The sequence below is a fragment of the Hemitrygon akajei genome, chromosome 5 (genome assembly GCF_048418815.1).
Source record: "Hemitrygon akajei chromosome 5, sHemAka1.3, whole genome shotgun sequence".
Lineage (NCBI taxonomy): Eukaryota > Metazoa > Chordata > Chondrichthyes > Myliobatiformes > Dasyatidae > Hemitrygon > Hemitrygon akajei.
Window position 1 is genome coordinate 144,926,699 of NC_133128.1, and position 24,807 is coordinate 144,951,505.

The following is a 24,807-nucleotide window of genomic DNA, read 5'->3' on the forward strand; positions in this document are numbered from 1 at the left end:
TGATATCTGTATCTATACAATGCCACTCTCATCTATTACAATTAGTACTTGAAATTATTGGAACAATGACCACTTATAGCAAGGGCAAGCTTAATTTAATGCTAGTTGAAAGCCAAAAGTGCAATCATAAACTCCTCTGCCCAATCATCTATTTACACAAGAGAAAATCTCACTCTCCCAATGTCCAAGCTGAGGCATCTCTGCATCAAAATCTCTTGCATTGGTGGGTCTTTTTTAAGTCAACGGCTTAGGTTGTCTTTTTGTGAGGTGTTGCATTTGCTAGGAAGGTTTCAAATTGCTTGGAAATTACACAAGAAATACAGAATATGCAGGAAGTTCTTCAGTATATCAGACAGTTCCAATGTGCAGAAAGAAACATAGTTAATTTTTTTGATGAATCATCAAAAACTGGGAAAAGTTTGAGATAAAAATAGATCTTACAATAAGGAGGAAGGAGAGTGGAGATGGAGGGTGAAGAGTGGGATGAGAATAGGGATAGGCGAAGAAACAAACACATCACTTACGAAGTGGAAAGCAGCAGAGGATAAATGATTAAAAACGTGAAAGTGTAAAAGGATGTGACATTGCTTCTTTGCTTGTTATTTTGAATTATATTACTTGCTAATTTTGAATGTTTGCTTGCTATTTTGAATGTTTTGCACCTTGGCCCCAAAGGAACACTCTCTTGTTCAGTTGTATCTATGTATGGCGTGAATGATAATTAAACTGGATTCGATTTGATTTGATTTTTGATTTGAAATAAATCATGGCACTGGATGAAACGTATGTGGAAATAGTAACATTATAATCTGAAATTGTTAAACTTGATTTTAGACCTGAAAGGATGTAAAACAAATGTGAAACACACTTAAAATGTTGACAGCTGCAAATGAGTCGCTTATGATCATGTTGAATATCAAAGTTCAAAGTAAATTCCATCAGAAAATTAGAGGAAAATGAGGAAAATAAGTGACTAAGTAAGATCATGGACCAAAAGTCAGATTAAGTTATTAAAGATAGTAAATAACATCTTGCTGTTTATTTTAATGGGATAATGTTATAAAGTAGGTAAGTTAGACATGTAGATCTTTGATTAGTGCACACTTGGTGTACTCCAAATTGTTTGCGTCTCTATGTTATAAAACTGTCATAGAAGATCCAGTGAAAGTTCACAAGGGTGACATTAGGTCTGGGGAGATATTCTGACCAGGGGAGACCAAACAGGCTATTTATTTTTCCCAAGAAAAGAGAGGCTCCCGGTGGCCTGATTAACGTCTTCAAGGTAACAATATGGCGGGCGTGGAGAAGACGCTCCCAGACTTGAGTGAAACCAAAGCCCAATTAATATAAGATTATCATTATCAAATTCAATAGGTAGTTCAGAAATATCTCTTTTACTCAAAGAATGTTAAGAACGTGGTAAGCCCTCCACAAGTACTGGATAAGAACAGCAGCAGAGACGGAGATGGAAAATTAGTGGGGAATATTGAGTGGAATGAGGTGAGAGGAGGACTGTGTGAAGCATAACTGGCAATATATGCCAGCGGGGCGAAACGAGCTCTCCCTAGCCTGTGGAATCTGTAACTATACTTATGCATGGAAAATATTTATAATTAGGTCCTGCAAAGCTTGGTATCTCTCTCTCTATAGGCAGATATGTAATTCATTTTCAGCATGTTCTCATAATGTGGCAAGTTAAGGCAAAAGAGCATTAGCCTACATCTCCCACCCAGCCACAGTATTTGCAACAGTTCCTGAAACACAACCGTTTTTTTACTTCCCTTGATTCACACATAGTTTGAATTTTTAAGAAGGTTTAGAAAAAAAACTGGTTTACAACAGTTAAAATCTTAACCTTAAGATCCAAATTAGATTTGCACATTAAGATGTTTTTCTGTTTCAGTTTGCTGTTCTCAAATAAACAGCAGATTTATAAAACCCCAAATTACATTTTAAATATAACCTCAATTTTGCTAGCTAAAGCCACCCTGGTTCCATCATTTCAGCTGATTGATTGGAGATGAATTTAGTCATTAGTTTCCTTTAATTCATTTTCAGTGGAGCTGATATATGAGAAGGTTATGAAAAGAAACCTTTGAGAGTGATCTCAGCAACGTATGCCTGACAAGAGAGGTCATTCAGTCCACATGCGTAGGAAATACACCAGGGATTTGTTTTGGACTAGGGGTTTGTTGACCGATGTGGAGAACTTCATACTTGAGGTTTCCTGCTTTTCGGCCCTGATGGAACTGAGGGCAAGATGTTATGAGGGAAGGGGTGCTTAAGGTCAAGAGAGAAGAATTTTGAAGACTTAGGAGAAGATAAACCAGACACGTTGGTCAACACTTGGCCGAGGTAACCGGAAGCAAATAATCTAATCGTTTAATCAATGCTGTTTGTGCCTTTTGCTGAGCATTTATGAACAGTTGCATCTTCTTACATCACTCTAAGCTGTTTTCACATTATTGGAAGGGAGGGGGCGGTGGGGGCCCGAAGTGGTCCTCTGCCTCCTAACCAATCCATGAGCAAAGCATTCAGAGAAACTGATTTCTTGTCAATATAAGAAACTGAAAATGCTTGAATCCAGAGTAATAAACAAGATCTATGGGAACTTAACGTATCAGGCAGTATCTGCGGAAGGAACTGAACAGTCAACGTTTCAGGCCAGGACACTTTGTCAGGAATGAAAGAGTAGAGAGGAAAGGTGAAGGGAAGGACTGGAGCAGGAGCTAGCGAGCAATAGGTGGATCCATATGAGGACGGGTGATAAGCAAATGGAAGAGATTTATTCCCTCCTTTTCCAATTCTCCTGTCAATCTTCTATCAATTATCCACATCATTCCTGACATTTTGGGCTCCTTAGAAATATACTGTGTTCCACTGTTAATCATTTCCCCTTAAATAATGACTTTACACACCTCTCCTTATATCTGACCGGAGGGCCTTATGCTTCTTCAGAAGCCAAACACTGCTCGGTCCAATGAAATCTTCTTTATTTAGAGATATGGTGTGGAACAGGCCCTTCAGCCCAACAAGCTGCATTACCCAGCAGCCTATCTATTTAATCTTAGCATAACCACAGGACAGTTTACAATGACCAATTAACCTGCTAACCGGTATGTCTTTGGACTATGGGAGGAAACCAGAGCACCCGGAGGAAACCCATGCACTCACAGGACAGACGTCCGAGCTTCTTACAGACAGTATCAGAACTGAACTGCAACTCCAACTCAGCTAACCCCTGTGTTACTGTGGTGCTCTAAAATGTTCTCACATTTCAGCAATTTCTTCCCCTACTGCTCTCACTTTTTCTCTTTCTATCTGTTTATCCCATGCTCCCTAACCTGCCGACATTTTCTGTTTTACAATAGATTGTTGAGATGACCATTTAACCCTCCCTTGTCCCAAAATGTCACCTCTTTAACTTTCTACAAGCATCCCTCACTTCAATTAATCTTCGTCTTTTTACCTTTTGATAGACATTTACTCTAGATCTTTGCTTCTTCCTCTTTTCTATACCCCAAAGCCTGCCACGTCTTTACATCCTTCCTCTTCTGATGCAAAGATTTCAACCTGAAGTGCAATTATTCCTCAGCCGATGCTCCCCATCCTTTTGGCTCTTTCCAGAATAGTGTTTTTCCCATTTGTTCATTTTTTTGTTTCAGATTTCCAGCATCTGCAGCATTTGGTAGCAAAATAATTATGTTTGCATGTAAGTTTACACACAGATTTGCTGTTTTTGTTTACTCCAACCAAAATTATTTTTAGGGATAACATTCTGAATTGTCTGTTGTGTCACTGAGATGTTATGGGAATCAGAATTTCTATATCAAGAAATGTGTATTTCACCACATGAAGTTGATCCTGGTTTTTCCACACGATGGCGAAACTGAGCAATGTTCAGTGAAGTTTGATAGTAGTCATGAAGAAACTGACCCATTGCCTCTGCGTATGTGATTGTGTGTGTGTATTTGTGTGTGTTTGTATGTATGTGTGTGCGTGCGCATCTGTGTGCATTATGTATGTCTGTATATGTTTGTGTGTGCATGTGTATCTCCATGTATGTGAGTGTGTGTGTTTGTTTATGTAGCTGCCTTTATCATTTGTATGTGTGTCTGTAGGTACGCATATGTATGCATGTGTATCTGTGTATGTGTGTGCGTGCGTGCGTATGTGTGTGTGTGTGCGTGCATGTGTGTGTTTTTTCATATGTGTTTGTGTCTGTGGCTAATGTCTATCTTTATCTGTTGGCGCCAGAATGTGTGGTGACACTTGTGGGCTGTCCCTAGCACATCCTTGGGTGTGTTGGTTGTTAATGCAAATGATGCATTTCACTGTATGTTTTGAAATACACTTGACAAATAAATCTGAATCTGAAATTCTAAACAAGCCCTGGACACTGGGACCAGTCAGCCCCTCAGATTTGCTTCACCGTTCAATGTGATTGTGCTGATCTCTTTATAACCTCACCTCCACACACTGTATAATCTTTCAGCCACTTGTCTTGCAGGTATCCATCTGCACTAGCCTTAAGAAATTCTTGAATCATAAAGTTGCTAAGCATAGAAAAAGAAATGGCTCATTTGTTCCACTTCCTCAGTCCCAACTATCATGCTTATATGGTTGCCTGCATTAATTCCATGTTCTTCTGTGCCCTGTCGCTTTAATATCATACCCTCTAGATTTAAATACCACTACCATAGGAAAGAGATGCCCACTATCTACCTGATAATTTTATAAACTACTGTAAGATCACCTCTCAAACTCCTTCACTGCAGGGAAAGCAGACAAAGCCTTTTCAGCCTTTCTCCATAATTAAAGCCCTCTGATCAAGGCAACATCCTTGAGAATCTTTTCCTGCAGTTTCACCAACATTTTATACAACTGTAACATGATGTCCCTACTCCCACAGCCAATGCCCCATCTAATGAAGACAGGCACACTATATACATCCCTATCACCACTGTATGGCATGGTCAATATCTGTCTTTTCTGCAGAATGGCAGCCTAAAACATGGAAACTTTGGAAACATTACTGTTGTTACGTATCCCGTAACTGGGTCACTTACCAGCAAAGATAGAGAGGTCTGCTGAAGTCTGATGGTACCATTTTCAAACGTTTTTATTTATAAAGGGGCACAAAAGTAAGGTTAATACAAACATTCAGATACCATAAGTCGTCAATACTCAATCTAAAGTGCAGGTATAGTAATAACCCATAAGAAATAAACTCTATCGTTGTCTAGGGGTAATGTATATATTGTCTACTGTATATCTGAAAGTCTCTTGCGGTCACTGCAGTTCCACCGGCTGCCGTCTTTTGGTGGTGTCGCGTTGGTGCACTTTGTTAAAGAGAGAGAGATAGAGATTAAATGAAACAGTTACCCGGCGGGGTTTTTTCCAACCTTTAGGAGTTCGATTCGTCGGAGTCTCATTGGGGAATGGACGCTCACTTGTGGCCTCCCCTGTAGCTAAGCCGTTCTTTCGTGGTGAGGTCGCCAATCCCAGGAAAGGAAAAGACGCACACAAACCCCACCGCCGGCAGTTGCTCTTAAATGCTGTCGCAGGATTTCCAGCGTGACTTCTGGTGCGTCTGGGGGGCCGTCTTTACAACCCCTCTTTTATCTGAACTCACGGGGTCTCAAATGTCAATCAGGTTGGGATGATGCAATCTCTCTCCATCTCTCCACCCACATTGCCCTGAGGGTATACACGTAGTACAGTTCCCAATTCACAAAGGTGTCTCCACGAGACAATGACCACAGTCGCCAGCTTCGCCTCGCCGTGAAACGTGGGACACCGCACGTATCTCTCTCTTCTCTTGGGTCATTGACCCCCCTTCACTAGGGCTCTGGCGATTCTCACAAAGGAGGGGGCTGGGATCATAACACTGTCAAGGACAAAATAAGGACAGCCAAGATTTTCCATTCAACTGCCAGAGAATACCTTCTCCTTGCCCGATTCTGCCACTGCCCACAGTGCTTCTGGTATAGTCTCTGCGTGGCCTTGCTGAAATCGGGTGTCTGTTCCTGTATGGCACCCTTCAGTGGATCTGCATGTTTCAATGGGCTGTGCCCATTTCAACAAGTCAGGCTGAAAATATTCACACTAAGCTATTCAGGATCAAAACCAGGGAGCTCTGATTACCTCTGCATCGTGTGCAAACTGTGAACTAAAGATATGGAAGGAAAGATAGAATTAAAAGCTAATTTATCCTTCAATTCAGCTAATTCAATGTTTACTGCCACATTTAATCTGATGCATGTATAAAGGTATTTTAATCTTTTAAGTTATTCAAAACATTCTTTATTCACGGAAGACCGTAATTATGTCATACAGATCATTCAGATCAATATTTTTATGTCAACTCACAAGAACACAAGAATATGGAAACAGGAGTAGGCCACTCAGCTCCTCAAGCCTGTCATCCATTACTAAGGGCCCCACTACACAGGACATGCTCTTTTCTCATTACTGCCTTCAGAGAGGAACCCAGAAACACACACTCAGCAATTCAGGAACAGCTTCGTCCCCTCCACCATCAGATTTCTGAATGGACAATGAACCAACCCACAAACACTACCTCATTATTTCTGCACTACTTATTTAATTTAATTATTTTATATACAGCCATCAAACAACAAATTTCCTGACACAGTAAGTCAGTGATAATAAATGTCACCCTGATTTGGAACTGGTCCTGCCAGTCAATGTGACCATGAGTGATCTATGGTGATTTCAGTTCCCTTTCTGTGCCACTTCCCCTCAGTCTTTCAAACATTTGTTTGTCTTCCCTTGAAATATACCTGATGACCTGTCCTTCACCATAAATTCCAGAGATTCCCTACCTCAGTTTTAAGCGTCTTACTTTATAATGAAGAAACTCTCGCAATTACATTATTCCTATTAGCTAATGTCAGCACATCATCAATTATAATTGATTTACAACTTTAAAGCAAATAGCTTATGCAGTATTAACAAATCTAATCCAATTAATGTGTATTGTTAGGAATGGAATAAACTTGCCTTTTTTAAAATTGAATTAACTTTATTTCTTACATCCTTCACATACACGAGGAGTAAAAATCTTTGTTACGCCCAGAACATAGAACATAGAATAGTACAGCACAGTACAGGCCCTTTGGCCCAAAATGTCGTGCCGACACCTAAACCCTGCCTCCCATATAACCCCCCCCCACCTTAAATTCCTCTATACACCTGTCTAGTAGTCCCTTAAATTTCACTAGTGTATCTGCCTCCACCACTGACTCAGGCAGTGCATTCCACGAATGTGGTGAACTACATATACCTGTCTGGACACGCCCCCCTGCTGACTGCTCCTGTGGCTCCTCTCACTGACTGTGGCTCCTCCCACAGACCCCGGTATAAAGGCGATTTGAGGCCTGAGCCCGGCCCTCAGTCTCCAGGATGTAGTATGGTGGTCAATTACTGCTTGTTCTTTCTTCCAGTCAATAAAAGCCAATATCTCGCCTCACGTCTCGGAGAGTTATTGATGGTGCATCAACGCACTAACCACTCTCTGAGTAAAAAACCTTCCTCTAATAACCCCCTTTACCTTAAAGCCATGTCCTCTTGTATTGAGCAGTGGTGCCCTGGGAAAGAGGCGCTGGCTGTCCACTCTATCTATTCCTCTTAATACCTTGTATACCTCTATCATGTCTCCTCTCATCCTCCTTCTCTCCAAAGAGTAAAGCCCTAGCTCCTTAATCTCTGATCATAATCCATATTCTCTAAACCAGGCAGCATCCTGGTAAATCTCCTCTGTACCCTTTCCAATGCTTCCATATTCTTCCTATAGTGAGGCGACCAGAACTGGACACAGTACTCCAAGTGTGGTCTTCGTCTAAATGTGCAATGTGCCATCATAGTAATTTATAATAATTTTGATAAATAGATCAGTCAATGTAACATAGAATACACTCAAATCAGTGTGATTTAATCAGTCTGATGGCCTGGTGGAAGAAGCTGTCCCGGAGCCTGTTGGCTCTGGATTTAATGCTGCGGTACCGTTTCCCAGATGGTAACAGCTGGAACAATTTGTGGCTGGGGTGACTCAGTTCCTCAAAGATGCTTTGTGCCCTTTTTGCACACCAATCCTTGTAAATGTCCTGAATCATAAGAAGTTCACAACTACAGATGCTCTGGGCTGTCCTTACCACTCTCTGCAGAGTCCTGCAATTGAGGGAAGTTCAGTTCCCATACCAGGCAGTGATGCAACCAGTCAGGATGCTCTCAATTGTCCCCCTGTTGAAAGTTCTTAGAAATTGGAGGCCCATACCAAACTTCCTTAGCTGTCTGAGGTGAAAGAGGCGCTGCTGTACCTTTTTCACCAGACAGCTGGTGTGTACAGACCACGTGAGGTCCTTGGCGATGTGGGTGCCACGGAACTTAAAGCTGTTTATCCTCTCAACCCCAGATCCATTGATGTCAAAAGAGATTAACCTGTCTCCATTCCTCCTGTAATCCACAACCAGCTCCTTTGTTTTTGCAACATTGAGGGAGAGGTTGTTTTCTTGAAACCACTGTGTCAGAGAGATGACTTCTTCCTCATTTTTTTTGAGATTAGGCCAATCAATGTCCTGTCATCATCAAATTTAATTAGCAGTTTAGAGCTGTGGGTGGTGACGCAGTCATAGGTATACAGGGAGTAAAGGAAGGGACTTAGTACACAACCTGAGGGGCTCCTATGTGGAGAATCAGAGGGTTGGAGGTGAGGGAGCCCAGACTTACCACCTGCCAGTAATCTGACAGGAAGTCCAGGATCCAGCTGCACAAGGCAGGGTCAAGGACAAAGTCTCTGAGCTTCCTGTTGAGCCTGGATGGAATTATGTTGAATGCTGAACTGTAGTCCAAGAACAGCATTCTCACATAAGCATCCTTCTTCTCCAGATGTGTAAGAACGGTATATAGAGCAGTGGTTACTGCGTCTTCTGTTGATCGGTTGTGTCAGCAGGCAAATTGTAGGGGGTCCAGCTTGGGTGGAAGCAAGCTGCAGATGTAATCCTTGACCAGCCTCCCAAAGCATTTGCTTATTATTGAGGTAAGTGGAACAGGATGCCAGTCGTTCAGGCATGTTAGCTTGTTCTTCTTTGGTACACGTACAATGGTGGATAATTTTCATGGAGCCTTGCAGCATCCATCCCTTTGCAATTATACCTGGACATTCAAGCCTGCCAGTTTGAAACTCTCTGTCTGGTCGATACTTTGCTCGGGAACGCAGTGAATCTGAGGCATACTAGCGAGTATCCTTCACTCAGTTGCTGGCATCCCATTTATTTCAATGATATTCCTAGGACCTGCCATACATCACTGAGTCCTATGCTGTATAATAATTCAGGACAAACCCTATCATAGCATCCCAACTCTCAACAAAACTCAACTAAAATGTAGAACATGTGAAGGTGCACAATGCTAGATAAAGATTAGCTTTATTTGGAACATGTACGTCAAAACATACCGTGAGATGCATTGTTGGCATTAAATCAAATCAGCAAGCATTTTGCTGGGTTGCCTTCAAGTATCAACACTCTTCCGGCGCCAGCACACCATACCCACAACTCGCTAACCTGAACCATATGCCTTTGGAATGTGGGAAGAACAGGAGCACCTGGAGGACATCCACATGATCACAGAGGGAATGCACAAACTCCTTACGGACAGTGGTGAGTATTGAACTCCAACTGGAAATCACTGGCTCTGTAAAATTGTAATGCCAACAGCTATGCTACCATACTACCACATCAGTGAGATGTGGTTACATATTGCTTTTAGAGAATTTCAGTTTCCAGAGCTCCAGATTTAGCAGTATCTGGCAGAGATTGATGCTGTGCATGCTCCCTGATAATAAGGATTGTAAATTTCTTTATTAGTTTCAGTGCAAAATCTGGATCATTGCTACTCTGATCATATTATCATTGGAAAAATTAATTGATTTCCTTGAAAGGGCTTCAATTATTCATGGAAGATCAGTTCAAGATCCATCATATGCACAAAGTGCAGGAGTTTTTTTTCCCCTAAGAAAGATCATAAGACCATAAAACACAGGAGTGGAATTAGGCCATTTAGCCCATCAAGTTTGCTCTTCAATTTGATCATGGCTGATTTATTTTCTCTCTCAGCCCCATTCCCCTTCTCCCCATAATCCTTAATGTCATTACTAATCAAGAACCTATCAACCTCCCCTTTAAATATAACCATTAGCTCTTTTTCTATTCTGTAGTCTTTGAGACTTCAAGGACTCAATAGAATAACAGCATTTGACATCTGCCAATCCTTTCACTGGAAGGGTCTGGCAGGGATTCCAATGACAGTAATTGTTGTGAATTGATCAGGTGTTCTCGAAACTAACTAGTTTTCAACATTTTTCAGGTTATATGGATGTTGATTGTAAAGGGAGGCCCATCTGGGTGCTATTTAGAATGAAGTGAAAAGTTGAAACTTTCCACCTAGGAGAAGAAGAAAGAAAATTGGGTATTTAAGTGAACATTCCAATAAGATATGGTAACTTATTCCGTGCAGCTGGAATAAATAAATTGCTTTTGGTCTGCAGATAATTGATTTGCTATTTTTCATTGGATGAACAAGTGAAGACATAGAAATCCCATATAAATCCAGAAAACAGGTTACTGCTTGCAGGGTTCATCTTCAAACACAGACCTTGTTATTCCACAAGGAATGTGCAAGATGCTTGCTGAAACGTGAATACAATGCCTAGAGTATGTCAGACTGAATGATAAGGTCACTCCCTTGCACAAATGTTGTCTGAGATCCTCTACATGCATATGTTTATTGTGATCCTCTAGATTAGTATGTTTTCCAGGATTGTCTGCTCATGCATGTTTACTGAGGTCCTCTACACACGGATGTTTACTGGGATCTTCTGTTCATGCTTGTTTACGGGGATCCTCTGTATAGGTGTATCTGCTTTTCACCATTTCAAAACCTAATACTTTTCAATCATTTCATACTCACATAATGCTCAATTGTTTCATTGGTGTATGTATCTTTGTAAACACTTTAGGCTAGAAATTGGATTTCATCCAGTTTTGTGCTCCCGAGTATGGCTACATTTTTTTCTTACAAAATCAGGGGAACTTGCAAACAATGGGAAAGTTGTGCAAAGTGGCCATAAAAAATTATTGTTACAGTTTGCACACAGAGTCATATTTCGACCTGTTCATGTTATGCAGCCATTTACCTTAGTTTAGATTATTGTAGACTCATCTGTTTGGCAGGTTCTCAGCTCATAACTGTACACTGACTGCAACCGGACACATTATATACAATGGGGCCAAGCAGAGATTCTTTCATGAAGAGGGATCGAGCTCCCAGATGTATGCAAAGAGAAGATAAGGTGCTGGTGTCAGCAGTAGACCCAGGACAGAGGTCCTCTGCTTAGAGGAAAGAGTGCAGAAGATTGACCAGGGCTGCTCTACAAAAAGTCAAGCAACCGGAGGCCAGAGCAGTCATTGCTGGGAGTAGAAGTCCACTAACTATGAAGTGACGACTTAGTGACTTTATGATTTTTCACTTGTCAAAGTCCATGAGCCAATTATCATTGTAGGATCAACGGTGGAGAAGGTTAGTAAATTCTTATGTGCCACTATCTCAGAGGACCTGCCCTGGACCCATCATATAAATATGATTGCGAAGAAAGCACGGCAGTACCTCTATTTCATCATGAATCTGCAGAGATTCAGCATGTCATGGAAACCTTGTTAAACTTCTGTAGACGTGTGGTGGAAAGTGTGCTGACTCGCTGCCTTACAACCTTGTATGGGAACACAAATCCCTTTGAGTGGAAAATCCTACAGAAGGTAGTGGATTTGGTCCAGTACATCACAGGTAAAACCCTCCCAACCATTGAGCAAATCTACAAGAAACATTGCTATAGAAAAGCAGCATCCATCATCACAGATCCTTACCGCCCGGGCCATGCTCTTTTCTCACTACTGCCTGATACTCACTCTGATACCTCAGGACTCGCAGCACCAAGTTCAAGAAGTGTTACTGCCTCTCTTGAGCGAGAGAAGATAACTAAACTCATTTAAAGACTCCGTTATATTGTTATTTCACACTCGTTATTTATTGCTATTTATTTATATCTGCATTTGCACAGTTTGTTTACAGATTATAGTTCCTGATGATTACTGTTTACAGTTACTACTCTATAGATTTGCTAAGTATGCCCGCAGGAAAAGAGGAAAAGAATCTCAGGGTTGTATGTGGTGACATGTATGTACTCTGATAATAAGTTTCACCATGAACTTTGAACTTTGCTGTATTCAGGGAAAAGATAACAGGAACAGAAGGAAGGCCAACAGAATGAAAGGGTCACCCTTCTAGGCCCAGCATGTCTTATACTTGCAGGTGATGGCTTTGAGACTCATGGGACAAGGATGTTCAACTGTGGATTCTGCCAGATATGTGCAGGAAGAAAACTGCAAAACATTCCCTTGTGTTTTTTTACATTGTGCGTACAACCATTGCCATTATGGTATCAGAGTGAAACAGTGTAAGAGCATGCACACAGTGAATCCACACAGACATCATTAACCCTTTCTAACACCCATTTAATTCCTGGATGAAAACACCCATTTGTTCCTAAACAATCTAACAATTTATTCTCCCCGCATTCACGTTGTCCAAGATTCTACCCTTCATCTGTACACGAGGGAGCAATTTACAGTGGCCAATTAATCTAGCCATCTGCATGTCATTAGGATGTGGGAAGAAACTGGAGCATCTGAGGAAATCACACACACAGTCTCAGGGAGAACATACAAACTCAGATATCACTATCAAACTGGATGGCCGGAGTTGTGAAGCAGCAATTCCACTAAATGCGCTGCTGCAATGCCACAATTGTGTCATAATGTCTTTCTCCAATTATTTCTGCTTTGTTCCTAAAAGGTATCAGCAGTCACTGCTTGTTCACCAAAGTGAAGAGTCCAGGAATGTATCAATGATGCGCAGTGTTCACATTTGATTTAGGGTGACAGTGTGTCTGCAATTGTGTCATGATTTTTCCTTGATCTCCCTGTTACCCCAACTATTTACGCATTTACGCAGTGGAATATCTCATCCTCTCTTGCTTCAGGCAGGGTGCTGGATTTTCCAAATTGCTATAGAGGACAAGAAATGGAAATGTAAATGTTATCTTGAGTGTTTGATTTCACTGGCACTGTCCACGGGTTTTTTTGGGTCATTCTGCATTTGGAGAGAATATTGAAGGGTATATTATACAAAACATATTAATCCTTAGGAGCATAAACAATACAGATTAGGTGAAATAGCTAGCTTGGTGTTAATTAACTTGAACAAAAATAAGTAGCAAAGATGAGGGCTTGAGATCCACATTAACAAACATCGAATAGGACTTGTTATATAACTCACTGAATAACACTCTTGCTTTCCTCTTCCAAGATTAATTCTGCGATGTGATATTTCAGCCTCTCTCCAGCATTCAACTTCAAGACCGTCCCATTTATTTTTTTAACCATTCAGTTCCAAATTCTCTCTTTCTCTAAATTAAAGACAGATCATTTCTGCAACACTTCATCACTGACATATCTCAGTCACAATGTTCCCTCTAACTTGTAATGACCAGTGTGCGCAAAAATCTTGTGCTGTGCAGTTTTTTTGCCCAGTGACCACAACGTGTGCACACTGAATAATTTCTTCAATAAAAACAGTATATATTAAGCCAGTTCTAAAATGCACAGGCAAATCATAGCAAACTCCACGTTGTCAGCACTATCCACATCAGGAATTGGAAAAGAAAATGTGATAGTGAATGATCATGAAATATACTTAACATGCCAACAAGGTAGAGGGTGACAAGCTTTTGTGCGCAGTGCAAATTCCCTTATGCGCTAGTAGCAAAAAGAAAAAGATGTTTGCGCGCGCACACATGCACACCTTAGAGGGAACATTGTTGAATCATTGTTGCCGCTGAATTTATAGGTAAGGGATGATACCTTTGTGCAGTTTGACAGTATAAGTGGCTAGTATCTTGCTTGCTTCCGTATGGTGTCCCTCATCATGTGAATGTTTCAGGGTTTAATCAAGTCATTGTCCATACTACCATTAATTTCAGCAGCCTACTATTGTGATCTTATTGGAGGTAAAGTATTGTGCCTACTGGTTTTAGTTGGCCTGGTAAGGGATGAATTACTTCTTCAAGCCAATTAGAAGCTTTAACAGACAATGAGTATTTAATGCATCATGAACAATTTTTTTTCATTCATGAGTAATGTTATCACAAGTTATTCAACTTTTCCATAACTCACACTTATCACCCCTGTATCAGTTTAAACATTTTGTTCCAAATTTTGCTATTTTTAGGTGCAATTTTGTGATGTGGTCATAACTCTGGTGGAGTTGGACAAAGACTACATACTTGAGCTCATTACACGTTTGACTCAGACTGAGAAAAAGAAAATTACAGGGGAACCTGTAACAATGCACAGTGTGGGGATAACAGTCATTAAGCAGAAACAGGGCAATGAATTGTTCTTACTGTCAACAATAAAATCATTTTTATTGATTCTCTTTCAGTAAACCGTAGAATTAGATTTAAAAAATACATTGCATTGACAATGGCAGCAAAAGGCAACACATGAAACAGGCAGAACATTTAAACAGTTCTCTGAAATTATTTGTCTGTTTCAAATGTGCAAGTTCTTCTTACTGGAATTGGCAAAGGCCTCTCCAACCTCAAGCACACACACGGACACACACACACACACATACACTGCGCCAGCTGAAAGTAGACCAGTGTGGAGAGCAGCTGTACAGAGCTGCACCCGACAACCTGGGGCAGGAAACAGGCGCAATCCTACGTAAACACTGAAGAAGAAAAGTGGGAACAAACAAATAAGAGGATAATTTACAGGCTTCAGCCTCACATCCACATCCTTCTCTCTCCTCTTGCTCTTCATTCCCAACAGCTGCTGCCCTGAACCTCCAGTGAATGAGACCATTGAAGCTTTCTCGCCAATGTTTCTTAATGAGCCTTCTGTTAATGCCACATTGCCCCTCGTATCGCACTCATTGGAGGAAAGGTACATACAGTCTTTTAAGTTCAGCTAAATTCTTAAACTTGATCCAGACTTTGCTGGATGGAAAAATGTTTAGGACTGAAGGCTCCTGCTGAAACATTAACTTCATCTCCCTCTCTTCATAAGTTTACAGACCTGCTGCATATGTCCTGCCCTAATCTTTTTTTTAAAATCTCACTATGCTTATGAGACTGAAGTTATAAGTATGGCTCTAGGAACCCAGTTGAGGAGGGAAGTTTTCAACAAAACAAGACTCATCTATATTCATTATTTGCTTCTGTCCAGCTGTAGGCACCATCTCACAAATGCTTCCAGCATGCTGTTGTAGACCAGATGTGAGTACAGGTACCTCATGAACTTAAACCTTCATACTGGGAAGGTAAGAGGCTCTAAAGTTGTAGCCTTTCTATCCCACACCGGTTCTTTTGCAGCTAATGGCCCATTTCCAGAAGCAGCAACCATTAGACAGAGGAACCTTGTTATAAGCATTTCATAGGCAGTTACTAGGTGCCTGAGTTAGAATTCCATGCTTGGCATTGAAGAGAAAAGTAACAGCAAGTTGATGAATGTTAGAGTGCAATATTTCACATATGTTTAAAATGAAAGGCAGTATACATAGGAGGACAGTTACAAAGTACAGAGATTTCTTTGTTGTCGCAAAATGTCTCCCTTATATATCAACAAATACAAATGTTAACTTTAATCTGAACAAGGTCTCCTTGAATTCACCCCAAACTTTGCCTTTCAAAAATGCCATTCATGTTTAGTGTCTGCGATGTCGGACTCTTGAATCGTCATTGTATTCCTGCGATGAATGGAATCATTTATTAACCAAATCCAATTTTAAACAAGTTATTACAGTCGATAATATAAATATGAAATCATAGAAAAAATCCAAAATTATACATACCCTTGAAGCACCGAATGATGACTCTTCTGAGGTGAATTTCAGCTGCATTAAAATATACAATATATTTAGTACAATCAGGGGTCCAATGATCTCAGACTTTGGAAATAACACTGAAAAAACAATCTAAGTAATATTGGACAAAAATATGAAAGCTATTAATTTCTTAATTACATATGTGAGCCAAGACTCAATCTTTCTTTGGGTTCTTCTTAAACACCTTTTAGTACATGAATGAAAGAAGTGTGAGGCAGTGAGTTCCAGACTGCAATCACCTTTTAGTTAAAAATAAAACTTCACAGACATCTCTGACCTATCACCTTAGACCTCTGTCCTCTGGTTCCCTTGTCTATGGTCCTCAAAATTTAGCATGCGTCTATCAGGACCGGATTCAGCCTCCTTTGCTCCATGGAAAATTTCAAGATGTAGACAGAGTAGTGAAGGTGGGATTTGGCATGCTTGTCCTCCTTGGCCAGTACCTGAGTACAATAGCTGGCAAGTCATGCTACAATTTCACAACATTTTGGTTAGATTGCACACGTGCAGTTCTGGTCACCACAGTACAGGAGAGGCGTCATTTATCTAGAGACAGTGCAGGAAAGATTCATAAGGTAGGGCATGAGTTGCAAGGAAAGATTGGAGAGGCTGGATCTAGTTTGTTTGCAGTAAAGTAGGCTGAGAGGTGATATAATAGAGGTATATAAAATTATGAAGGGCACAGAGCAGGTAAGTGCCCAGTGTTTGTTTCCCAGGGTAGGCGTGCCCAAAACTGGAGAATATAAACTCAGTGACCACTTTATTAGGTACAACTGTATACCAGCTCATTAATGCAAATATCTAATCTGCCAATCATGAAGCAGCAACTCAATAAATAAAAGAATGCAGATATGATCAAGAAATGTGATCTAAGTGACTTTGACAGTGGAATGATAGTTGGTGCCAGATGGGGTGGTTTGAGTTTCTCAGAAACTGCTGATCTCCTGGGATTTCTAGAGTTTACAGAGGATGGTGCAACAAACAAAAAACATCGCACCTAGTGTGCGGCAGTTCTTGGGTGAAAACGCCTTGTTAATGAGAGAGATCAGAGGAGAATGGCTGAGCTAGCACAAGCTGACAGGATGGTGACAGTAACTCAAATAGCCAGATATTAGAACAATGGTGTGCAGAAGCACGTCTCTGAATGCACTATATGTTAAACCTTTCTTCCCCTTTTTGATGTTTACTCTGAACGACAACTGAACCTCTTTACCTAATAAAGTGGCTGCTGAATGTATAGGAAATACTACAACTGCATTCATGCCTTGCGGAAGGTGACACCAAAGTAATCTTAAACTGCTTTGTAGGAAAGAATGTAACATGGCAGAGGTTATCAATGATAGTTTTGAAAGCTTTAGTTGCTCTAGACTCAACAGTGGTCAGTCTGAATGCCAAAGGAAACATACTAGTATGCGTGCTTCTCAATCCTTAGCGTATGCTATTCCCAATCCAAGAAAGCTCAGCTCACATACCTTCGATGATGACTCATGTGATAATTCTTCTGAGGTGATTCTCAGCTGTATTAAAATATTAAGAAGTTCATGTTAGTACAGGGGAATGAAGAAAATATCTATGTTTAGCAAAGTGAAATCAGTCATCAAACGATACTGACAAGCAGCAGAACTCTATGCTGCCATCCTCAATGTTATTCCCAACAAGGGGCACAAAAAAAATTTGATGAACAGATCTTAGAACATGGAACATAAATATAGAACAGTAAAGTCTGTGCAAAGGCCCTTCAGCCCAGCATATCTGTACTGACCGTGGATGGTTGGTCCTTGGGCATTGAACAAGCAGCACACCAAATCAGAGGTTGGGAAATGCAGGAGTAATATTTGGGAATAAGAGAGGAGTGTGAAGCCAAGCCATTATTTAGGGAGGAATTTCTAATTGCTCCTTGCTCATAATTTTCCATCCTTGCAGAATATGTGCCAATATGGTGCTATTGTTTCTGTTCTTTTCTGAGGGGGGGGGGGAAGGGGTTGGGTGTTTGAAGTTATTGTCACTTGTTTTTTGCCAAGGGGAGGGGTTGGGGATTTGATGTTATTGTTGCTGTCTTGTTTGTGAGGGAAGGGTTGGGGTTTTGGGTTTTTTGAAGTTCAAGCTGCCATTTACCATGTGGGTGATCTGTTAGTTTTTTTTGTACAAGGGAGGGGGCGGGGTATTTTGGGGTTTGGGAGTTTTATTTATTTTTGTTTTTTTTGTGCTGGGAGGTGGGGATGTTGATGCCTCTTCTTTCAATAATTCCCATGTTTTTCTTTATTTCATGGCTATCCGGAGAAGGACGAATTTCAGAGTTGTTTTGTACATGCATAAAATTAACCTTTGGACCTTTGAATAGCTTTGGGAACTCAGATTAGTACAATCCGAGCTCTGCCAATGGGATCTATAAATTCTATTTAGCTTCTGCAAAGCAACGCAGGCAGCCTCCTGGCTATCATAACTTGGCTCCCTCTTGGGCCAGCCAGGTTCTGGAATTGAACCACCTTGGAGAATGATGTGGAAAGGCAGTCTCATTGCAGTTTTGCATGCACTGGTAATTCATTCTTATAGCTGGAGCTAACTGAGATCAATATTTACCTCTACTTGTTGAAAGCTTAATGGCAAGGATTAGAGGAAAAATTGATATAAATATATCACATTGAACCATGATGTCATCTAACTAGACAAAATAATGTTGCTCTCTCAGACTCCTTTGGTAAGTAGAAAATGCATTGAATCATAGAGAGATGCGGCACAAACACAGGACCTTTGACCCAGCAAGTGAACACCAACCAATGAGCTCCTATTTGCATTGATCCTAACTTATTCATTTTATTCTCCCCACATTGCCACATTCTCCCCCAGATTCTACCATGCACAGTTTCCAGTGCTTAATTAATCTACTGACCCACACATCTTTGGAATGTGGGAGGAAACTGGAGTACTTGGAGGGAATGCATGCAGTCATTGAGAGAGCATGCAAACTCCACGCAGACATACCCAAGGTTAGGATTGAACCTGGATCTCTGGCAGCTTCTCTAAAAGGTATATCACTGTGCTGCCCAGCAAATACACACGTTTCTGGAGAGTGGTTTCTGCTTAATAGAACTCACAAAGTTTGTTATTGAATTTTGAAGGTAAATGTGGCAGATGCAGTGCATAAAGGACATAGGGAATTCTTCAATAATCAATCACTTTGCTGATTATAGGAGAAGATTAAACAGTATGGAATAAGCATCTGTGTAGCAATCTAGATCTGAAGACAACACTATCTTATAACTGAAAGTTTTTTTCTCTCCTCCATATTATACATTCTAAAAGATGATCATCTTGTTAGCGTGATATGAGAACGGGTCAAGACGGCCCGATATAAGATCTCAGAACATCATGAGAGAGCACAGCCTCAAAATAGAAAGAAGTCCCTTTAGAACAGAGGTGAGAATGAATTTCTTCAGACAGAGAGTGGTGACTCTATGGAATACATTGTCACGTGAACCTGTGGAGGCCAAGTCATTGGGTATATTTAGAGGGTAGGTTAATAGGTTCTTAATTAGTAAGGGTCTTAAAGGTTACAGGGAGAAGGCAGGAGAATGATGTTGAGAGGAATCATAAAGCAGCCATGATGGAATGGTGGAGCAGACTCAATGGGCTGAATGGTCAAAATCTGCTCCTGTGTCTTATGTTTGTTTGGAGGTTACCTCTTCACTGCTGTTTATTAATTCTGAAGATACTCCACTATAGATGAATCTTTGGAATGGCCTTCTGTGTCCTTTCCCCCTTTTGGGTGGCTTAGTGTGGCTCTTTGTTCCTGCAGCTGGTTCACTCTGACCTCTCCCTCCATTCACTTTCACCCTTTCCATCGAGTTTCCGTTGCCCTTGGCCTTCCTGAAGCCATGGCATTCCACATCCACGTCCAGCACCTCATCAACCATGTACTTAACACGACTTCTGCAGTTAGCAGTTTCCTGAGAAAACAAAACTCAAATTCTTGAAGCATAATTACTGGGCCCTTTAAAATCCTGTGCTTCATTAACACACTCTCAAGAGTTGCAGATTACACTTTCTTGAGTAAAATAGTCAACTGAAATTATTGTATTTTACTCTTGGCATTATTCTAACAATATTCATAATGAGAACCTAACCATCTTATTTAGTATCCAATTTGTTTTTATAGATATAGCACAATAACAGGCCTTTCCAGCCTAACAAGACAGCCTGTTCAATTACACCCATGTGACCGATTAACCTACTAACCCATACATCTTTGCAATGTGGAAAGAAACCAAATCCCACATGGTCACAGTGAGAATGTACAAATTCCTTACAGGCAGCAGTGAGAATTGAGCCTGGATTGCTGTTGCTGTCATAACATTACACTAATCGCTATGCTAGCATGCTGCCCCAATTGGTTAATGAAATAAACTGATGGAATGATTTAACAGAGCGGTATCTTGCTCTTAAAGAATTGTGCTGTATGTTAAGGAGGCAAAAATTGATCTTTTCAATAGTTTATATTTACAGAATGTAACTATAAGTCTATATATGACTATATTTTTAGCCCGAGTTTGGTGTCTACCTGGAGATTCTGAGTGGAATCTGTTAGGTGTTCATATATAAGGAGAAGTGCAAGGTGTTGCCAATACTTGGGATGAGCTCAGACAGGTAATCTTTTCCTGGTCCTTCACTTACAGTATGTCTGTAGTGACAGTAGGGTGGAATTTGTCGGCATGCTCAGTCTGCACAATTTCCTGGTCTCCACCCCGCCAGCATCATTTTAGCAGGGAGTCAGTCCAGTGGGCATGGGAGGGGTGGTGGTGGTGGCGAATGCCAAAAGTAGATCTGACTTCTGCCTATATATACTAGAGCTCACAATTTCTTGTGGTCGTTTCCTCAAGATAACCCAATTTAAGACCTCAGAACATCATGAGAGGACACAGCCTCAGAATAGAAGGAAGTCCCTTTAGAACAAAGATGGGGAGGGGCTTTCATCAGCCAGAGGGTGGCAATTCTGTGGAATGCATTGCCACAAGCAACTGTGAAGATGAAATAATTGGGTATAATTGACATTCGCTTTAAAAGCATTGTTTTTAAAATTTTTATAAATGTTTTATTTCTCTTAGGTGTTATGAGCAGAAGGTAAACACAGGGAACAGAGAAGATGGCCTGTTCTTTTGCCAGAGAAAAGTAAATAATGTAGAAGGAGCTGCAGTATGGAGGAGTGGATTGACCAGTCATCTTGCAATTTGGCCCATTCTGTTTCCACCCAACTAAGAACATTTGTGCAAGGAGTGAGGAAAATGCCTGCCTCGCAGAGCTGATATTGGGATGCAATGGGATGTGGTATGTAGTAGCCTCTGCTGTATTCCAGCATTACACACTTTCTCCACTGCTCAGCTTCTTTCCTGCTCGTCCATTGCCAGTTCTCTGGAGATCAAGGCAAGGATGGAGCTCAGCCAACGCCTGCCACTTGACAGTCACCTAGTCATGGAAGGGTTAAGTTCTCAGCAAGCTGTTGTTGGCCAATTTCACAACAACATGCTGAAAGAGGAATGCAATATAAAGAATGTGGATGTTAATGCATTTGAAATATTAAATCTTGAGATGTTTTTATATCTGCCTTGATGTCATCTCATATACTGCCTCCCAGGATCAAACCACAAAACCATGTGGATTATTTAACATCTCCATAATGTGGAGTTTTGTTCACATTCCTTCCAGTACAAGAAATGTAAAAGGGCCGAGAAGTTTACAGGAATTGATGCAGCAAAATAGAATTGAACTAATTAGAGCATAAAATCACTTCAATAGAGCCGTATCCTTTTATCCCTGAGGCTAATTTGGATTTATTCAACTTATTTCTGATTGAAGCCATAATTTGCTTTATTGGCAGAGTTGCCTCTGCTACACTCCCCCCTTTCTTCAGGCCTTCTATTTGGAGAGAAACAATTTCAGCATTTCAGTTCTCCGCAGTGCTCAGAACAGCCAACTCCACACCATGCCGAGCTGAATGCCTCTGACCATGAACATAATACAGAAACTCTGTGCTGAAACCTCTTGGATGTCAGGCTCAACACTGTCTTCACTTTAATGAAAATATGTGAGGATCTTGTAAAGTAAAAGTGCAGGACTCTGTGGCTGAGGGCTGACAAACTCCCGGTAACCAGGGGTCGGATAATATTTACCATTGTTTATGAAAGTGTTTTGCATTGTTGGTTAACTTCACTGAAAACTACTGAAGAGAGAGGCATAACCTCAGTACTTACAGCTATTCTTGCTGGCCGGAAAGGGCAACTAGAGTCATCAAATTCTAGCCCAGAATTTTTGGAGCAGACCGTTTCTTGCACAGCAAATGCCAAATCCACATTGTATGACAATTTTCCTGTGGGAGAAAGCTACGTGAAAAAACAGGTGTCAGTTATAAACTCTCAAACATGACCACCAGCTATGCTTTGAGGTGTATCAGCTGTTGCTTTCAGCATCGCAACAGGAAAATTGCCCAGTTTCCAGCTTAGTTATTTTCTGCTTCATATGATGTGGCATTTAGAAGCTCAGTGCACTCGTCTGTGACTGTTGGGCTGTAGAAAATCATCAGTAAGTTACACCGAAGACCATTCACTCCAGGCAATTTTCTGACCAAGAGTCCAGACCATTTCCCAGGTTTCTGGGGTGACTCTTCTGGTAAATGGAATGCTATACTCCTCTTACAAGCAATATCTTGTCAGGACTGCTACACACTCCACATAAAGAGATCAGAATGAATTTAATCAGATTAAGTAAATTAAATCAATGTGTCCTTCTGGTGCAAATTAAAAACTGTTGTAATTGAGGGAAGCAGATGTGGTCTAACATCGTGGGATTGGGTTATGGGAGATTTATGAAGAGTGGTGTGATCATGAGGGGTTAGGCTGTTGTGGGGTGCTCGTGTTACACTGTGAAGGAATTTAAAGGATAATGGAAAAATTAGAGTGTTGCATAATGATTGTAGAAGGATTGTGTTTACTGTGGGTGGGGCTGTGATCACAGGAAGCATATGATCGTCTTCCGTGGGGCGAGGTGTGATGGTGTTAGTCACTGTGGAGGTGATGATGACCTCAGGAAGGGGGTGGATTGTTCATTCAGGGGTTGTGTAGTTGTGTGTGCCGTCTGTGACTAGGGGTGTGTGGTAGCAACAGTAAGACCCGGATTTCGGAAGGTTAAGTGTGTGAAAGGTTGTCAAAGGGTTTTGATGGGGTGGCTTTCCGTGTGAATGGAACTAAGGCGCTACGATCACAGGTAGTTTCTGAACTAGGTAACAGTGATCAGCAGCTGGTTGTGTGGAGTCACAGGAGGTTAGGGATGGGATGGATGACATTAGTGCACATAATGATTGCAGTGCCTTCAGGAGGCGTTGCTGATCACCCTGCTCATTGAAGAATGGGGTTAACCTTCTTAACGTTCAGGGTCTCTTGATCCTGGCATTGGATGACACTGAGTAGATCATATACTACTTAACCCAGGAGGCCACTGAACTGCAATAACCTCCAATGTGTGAAATGAGGTCCTCATGTGATCTGGGTTGACTATGGGAGGCCCCAGGAGAACAAGGCCGGGCTGAAAGCCAATCCTAACACTACCTTGCCTCCAGGGGTGAGAGCGAATCAAAATCTCCTCTTGATAATTCACCAGGTAGTTAATTGCAAAACAGCAAAGAAGCAGAAAACGAAAGAGGACTTCTTAGCAAACCCTCAAAAGAACTTTACATTTGTTTCGCACAGATTTGACTCTAATCAGAATCAAAGAAGGGTTGATGTCCAACTGGGGTTCACCCTCTGCAGAGCGAGTGACAGTAAAATTCTGCTCTCACTGGTATTTTTCCGGAGTTTAAGCAATGAAACACTCAGGGACCAGAACATGCTTACGTCTGTTACTGTGCTGCTGACAATGCCGCAAAGATGACTGATTTCACTTATTTCATTCAGCTTTATAATCGCTGCTCTCAGGGCATCCTCCGGGTTTGGCACTCCTGTAGACAGAAAAGGAACAGTTGCAGAAAATATTCCGGAATAAACTCAGCTGCTTTGTTCAAGTGGTATTAGTCAGAACTTGTTAGAATAAATTTACACAATGTACCCTTTACCATCAATTCTTCTTACACATGGGTGAAATTACGCTGATGGAAGCTCATGATCAATAACTCCCGACACTCTGAGGTGCCAGTACCTACCTAAGCAGTGGAGGATCTGCAAGGCAGCGATGGCGAGCAGGAAGGTTTTCATTCTGCTTCGTGTGAGATGAGCAGGCTGGTTTTTCAGAGCGAAGGAGCTGTTACTCTCTCTCTCGATCTGCCCTCGCCTCACTGGCTTCGGTCTTTTTATACTGCACCTCCACCACATTTAAACACTGACTCATATTTGCACAGTTTGGTGATTGTGGGCACAGAAATCTGCTGACAACTGAGCTGTAATATGATTAAAGTTTCTGTAACTACAGCCAGATGTTTCTGTTCTAAAAATGTAAACGCTCAGTTGCAAACTTTTCAGAGTGCAGAAGTAACAGCAAATAACAGAACTATGCATGGATTCTTAGTAAAATAATTTCCTTTAAGAATTTTTCTTCAATTTGTGTGAGTTGATTATTGGCATGTTGTTGTAGTGAGTCTCTCTTTCAAAAGGTTTATTGTTTCCTCAGATGAAAATATATACAAAGCAACCAAATTCTCCCACATGACTCATTCATTTAGTGCACGAAGTATATCGTGGCAATGATCTTGACCAGAGGTTGGAGAGAAAACAAAGCAACTATTGTGAAAGGGTTAGAAGG

General features: G+C 41.1%; 1 protein-coding gene across 1 annotated transcript; it reads right to left on the reverse strand.

Annotated features, from left to right (window-relative positions):
- Positions 1-14,532: 14,532 nt before the first annotated feature.
- LOC140728268 (secreted phosphoprotein 24-like) lies at positions 14,533-24,540 on the reverse strand. Its single transcript, XM_073046762.1, has 7 exons — positions 24,212-24,540; positions 23,907-24,010; positions 22,272-22,400; positions 19,707-19,973; positions 17,499-17,543; positions 15,994-16,035; positions 14,533-15,888 (listed from the first exon to the last, which is right to left on the reverse strand). The coding sequence occupies exons 1-7, from the start codon at positions 24,378-24,380 to the stop codon at positions 15,847-15,849; spliced, it is 798 nt and encodes a 265-aa protein (XP_072902863.1). The 5' UTR covers positions 24,381-24,540; the 3' UTR covers positions 14,533-15,846.
- Between the last annotated feature and the right edge of the window lie 267 nt (positions 24,541-24,807).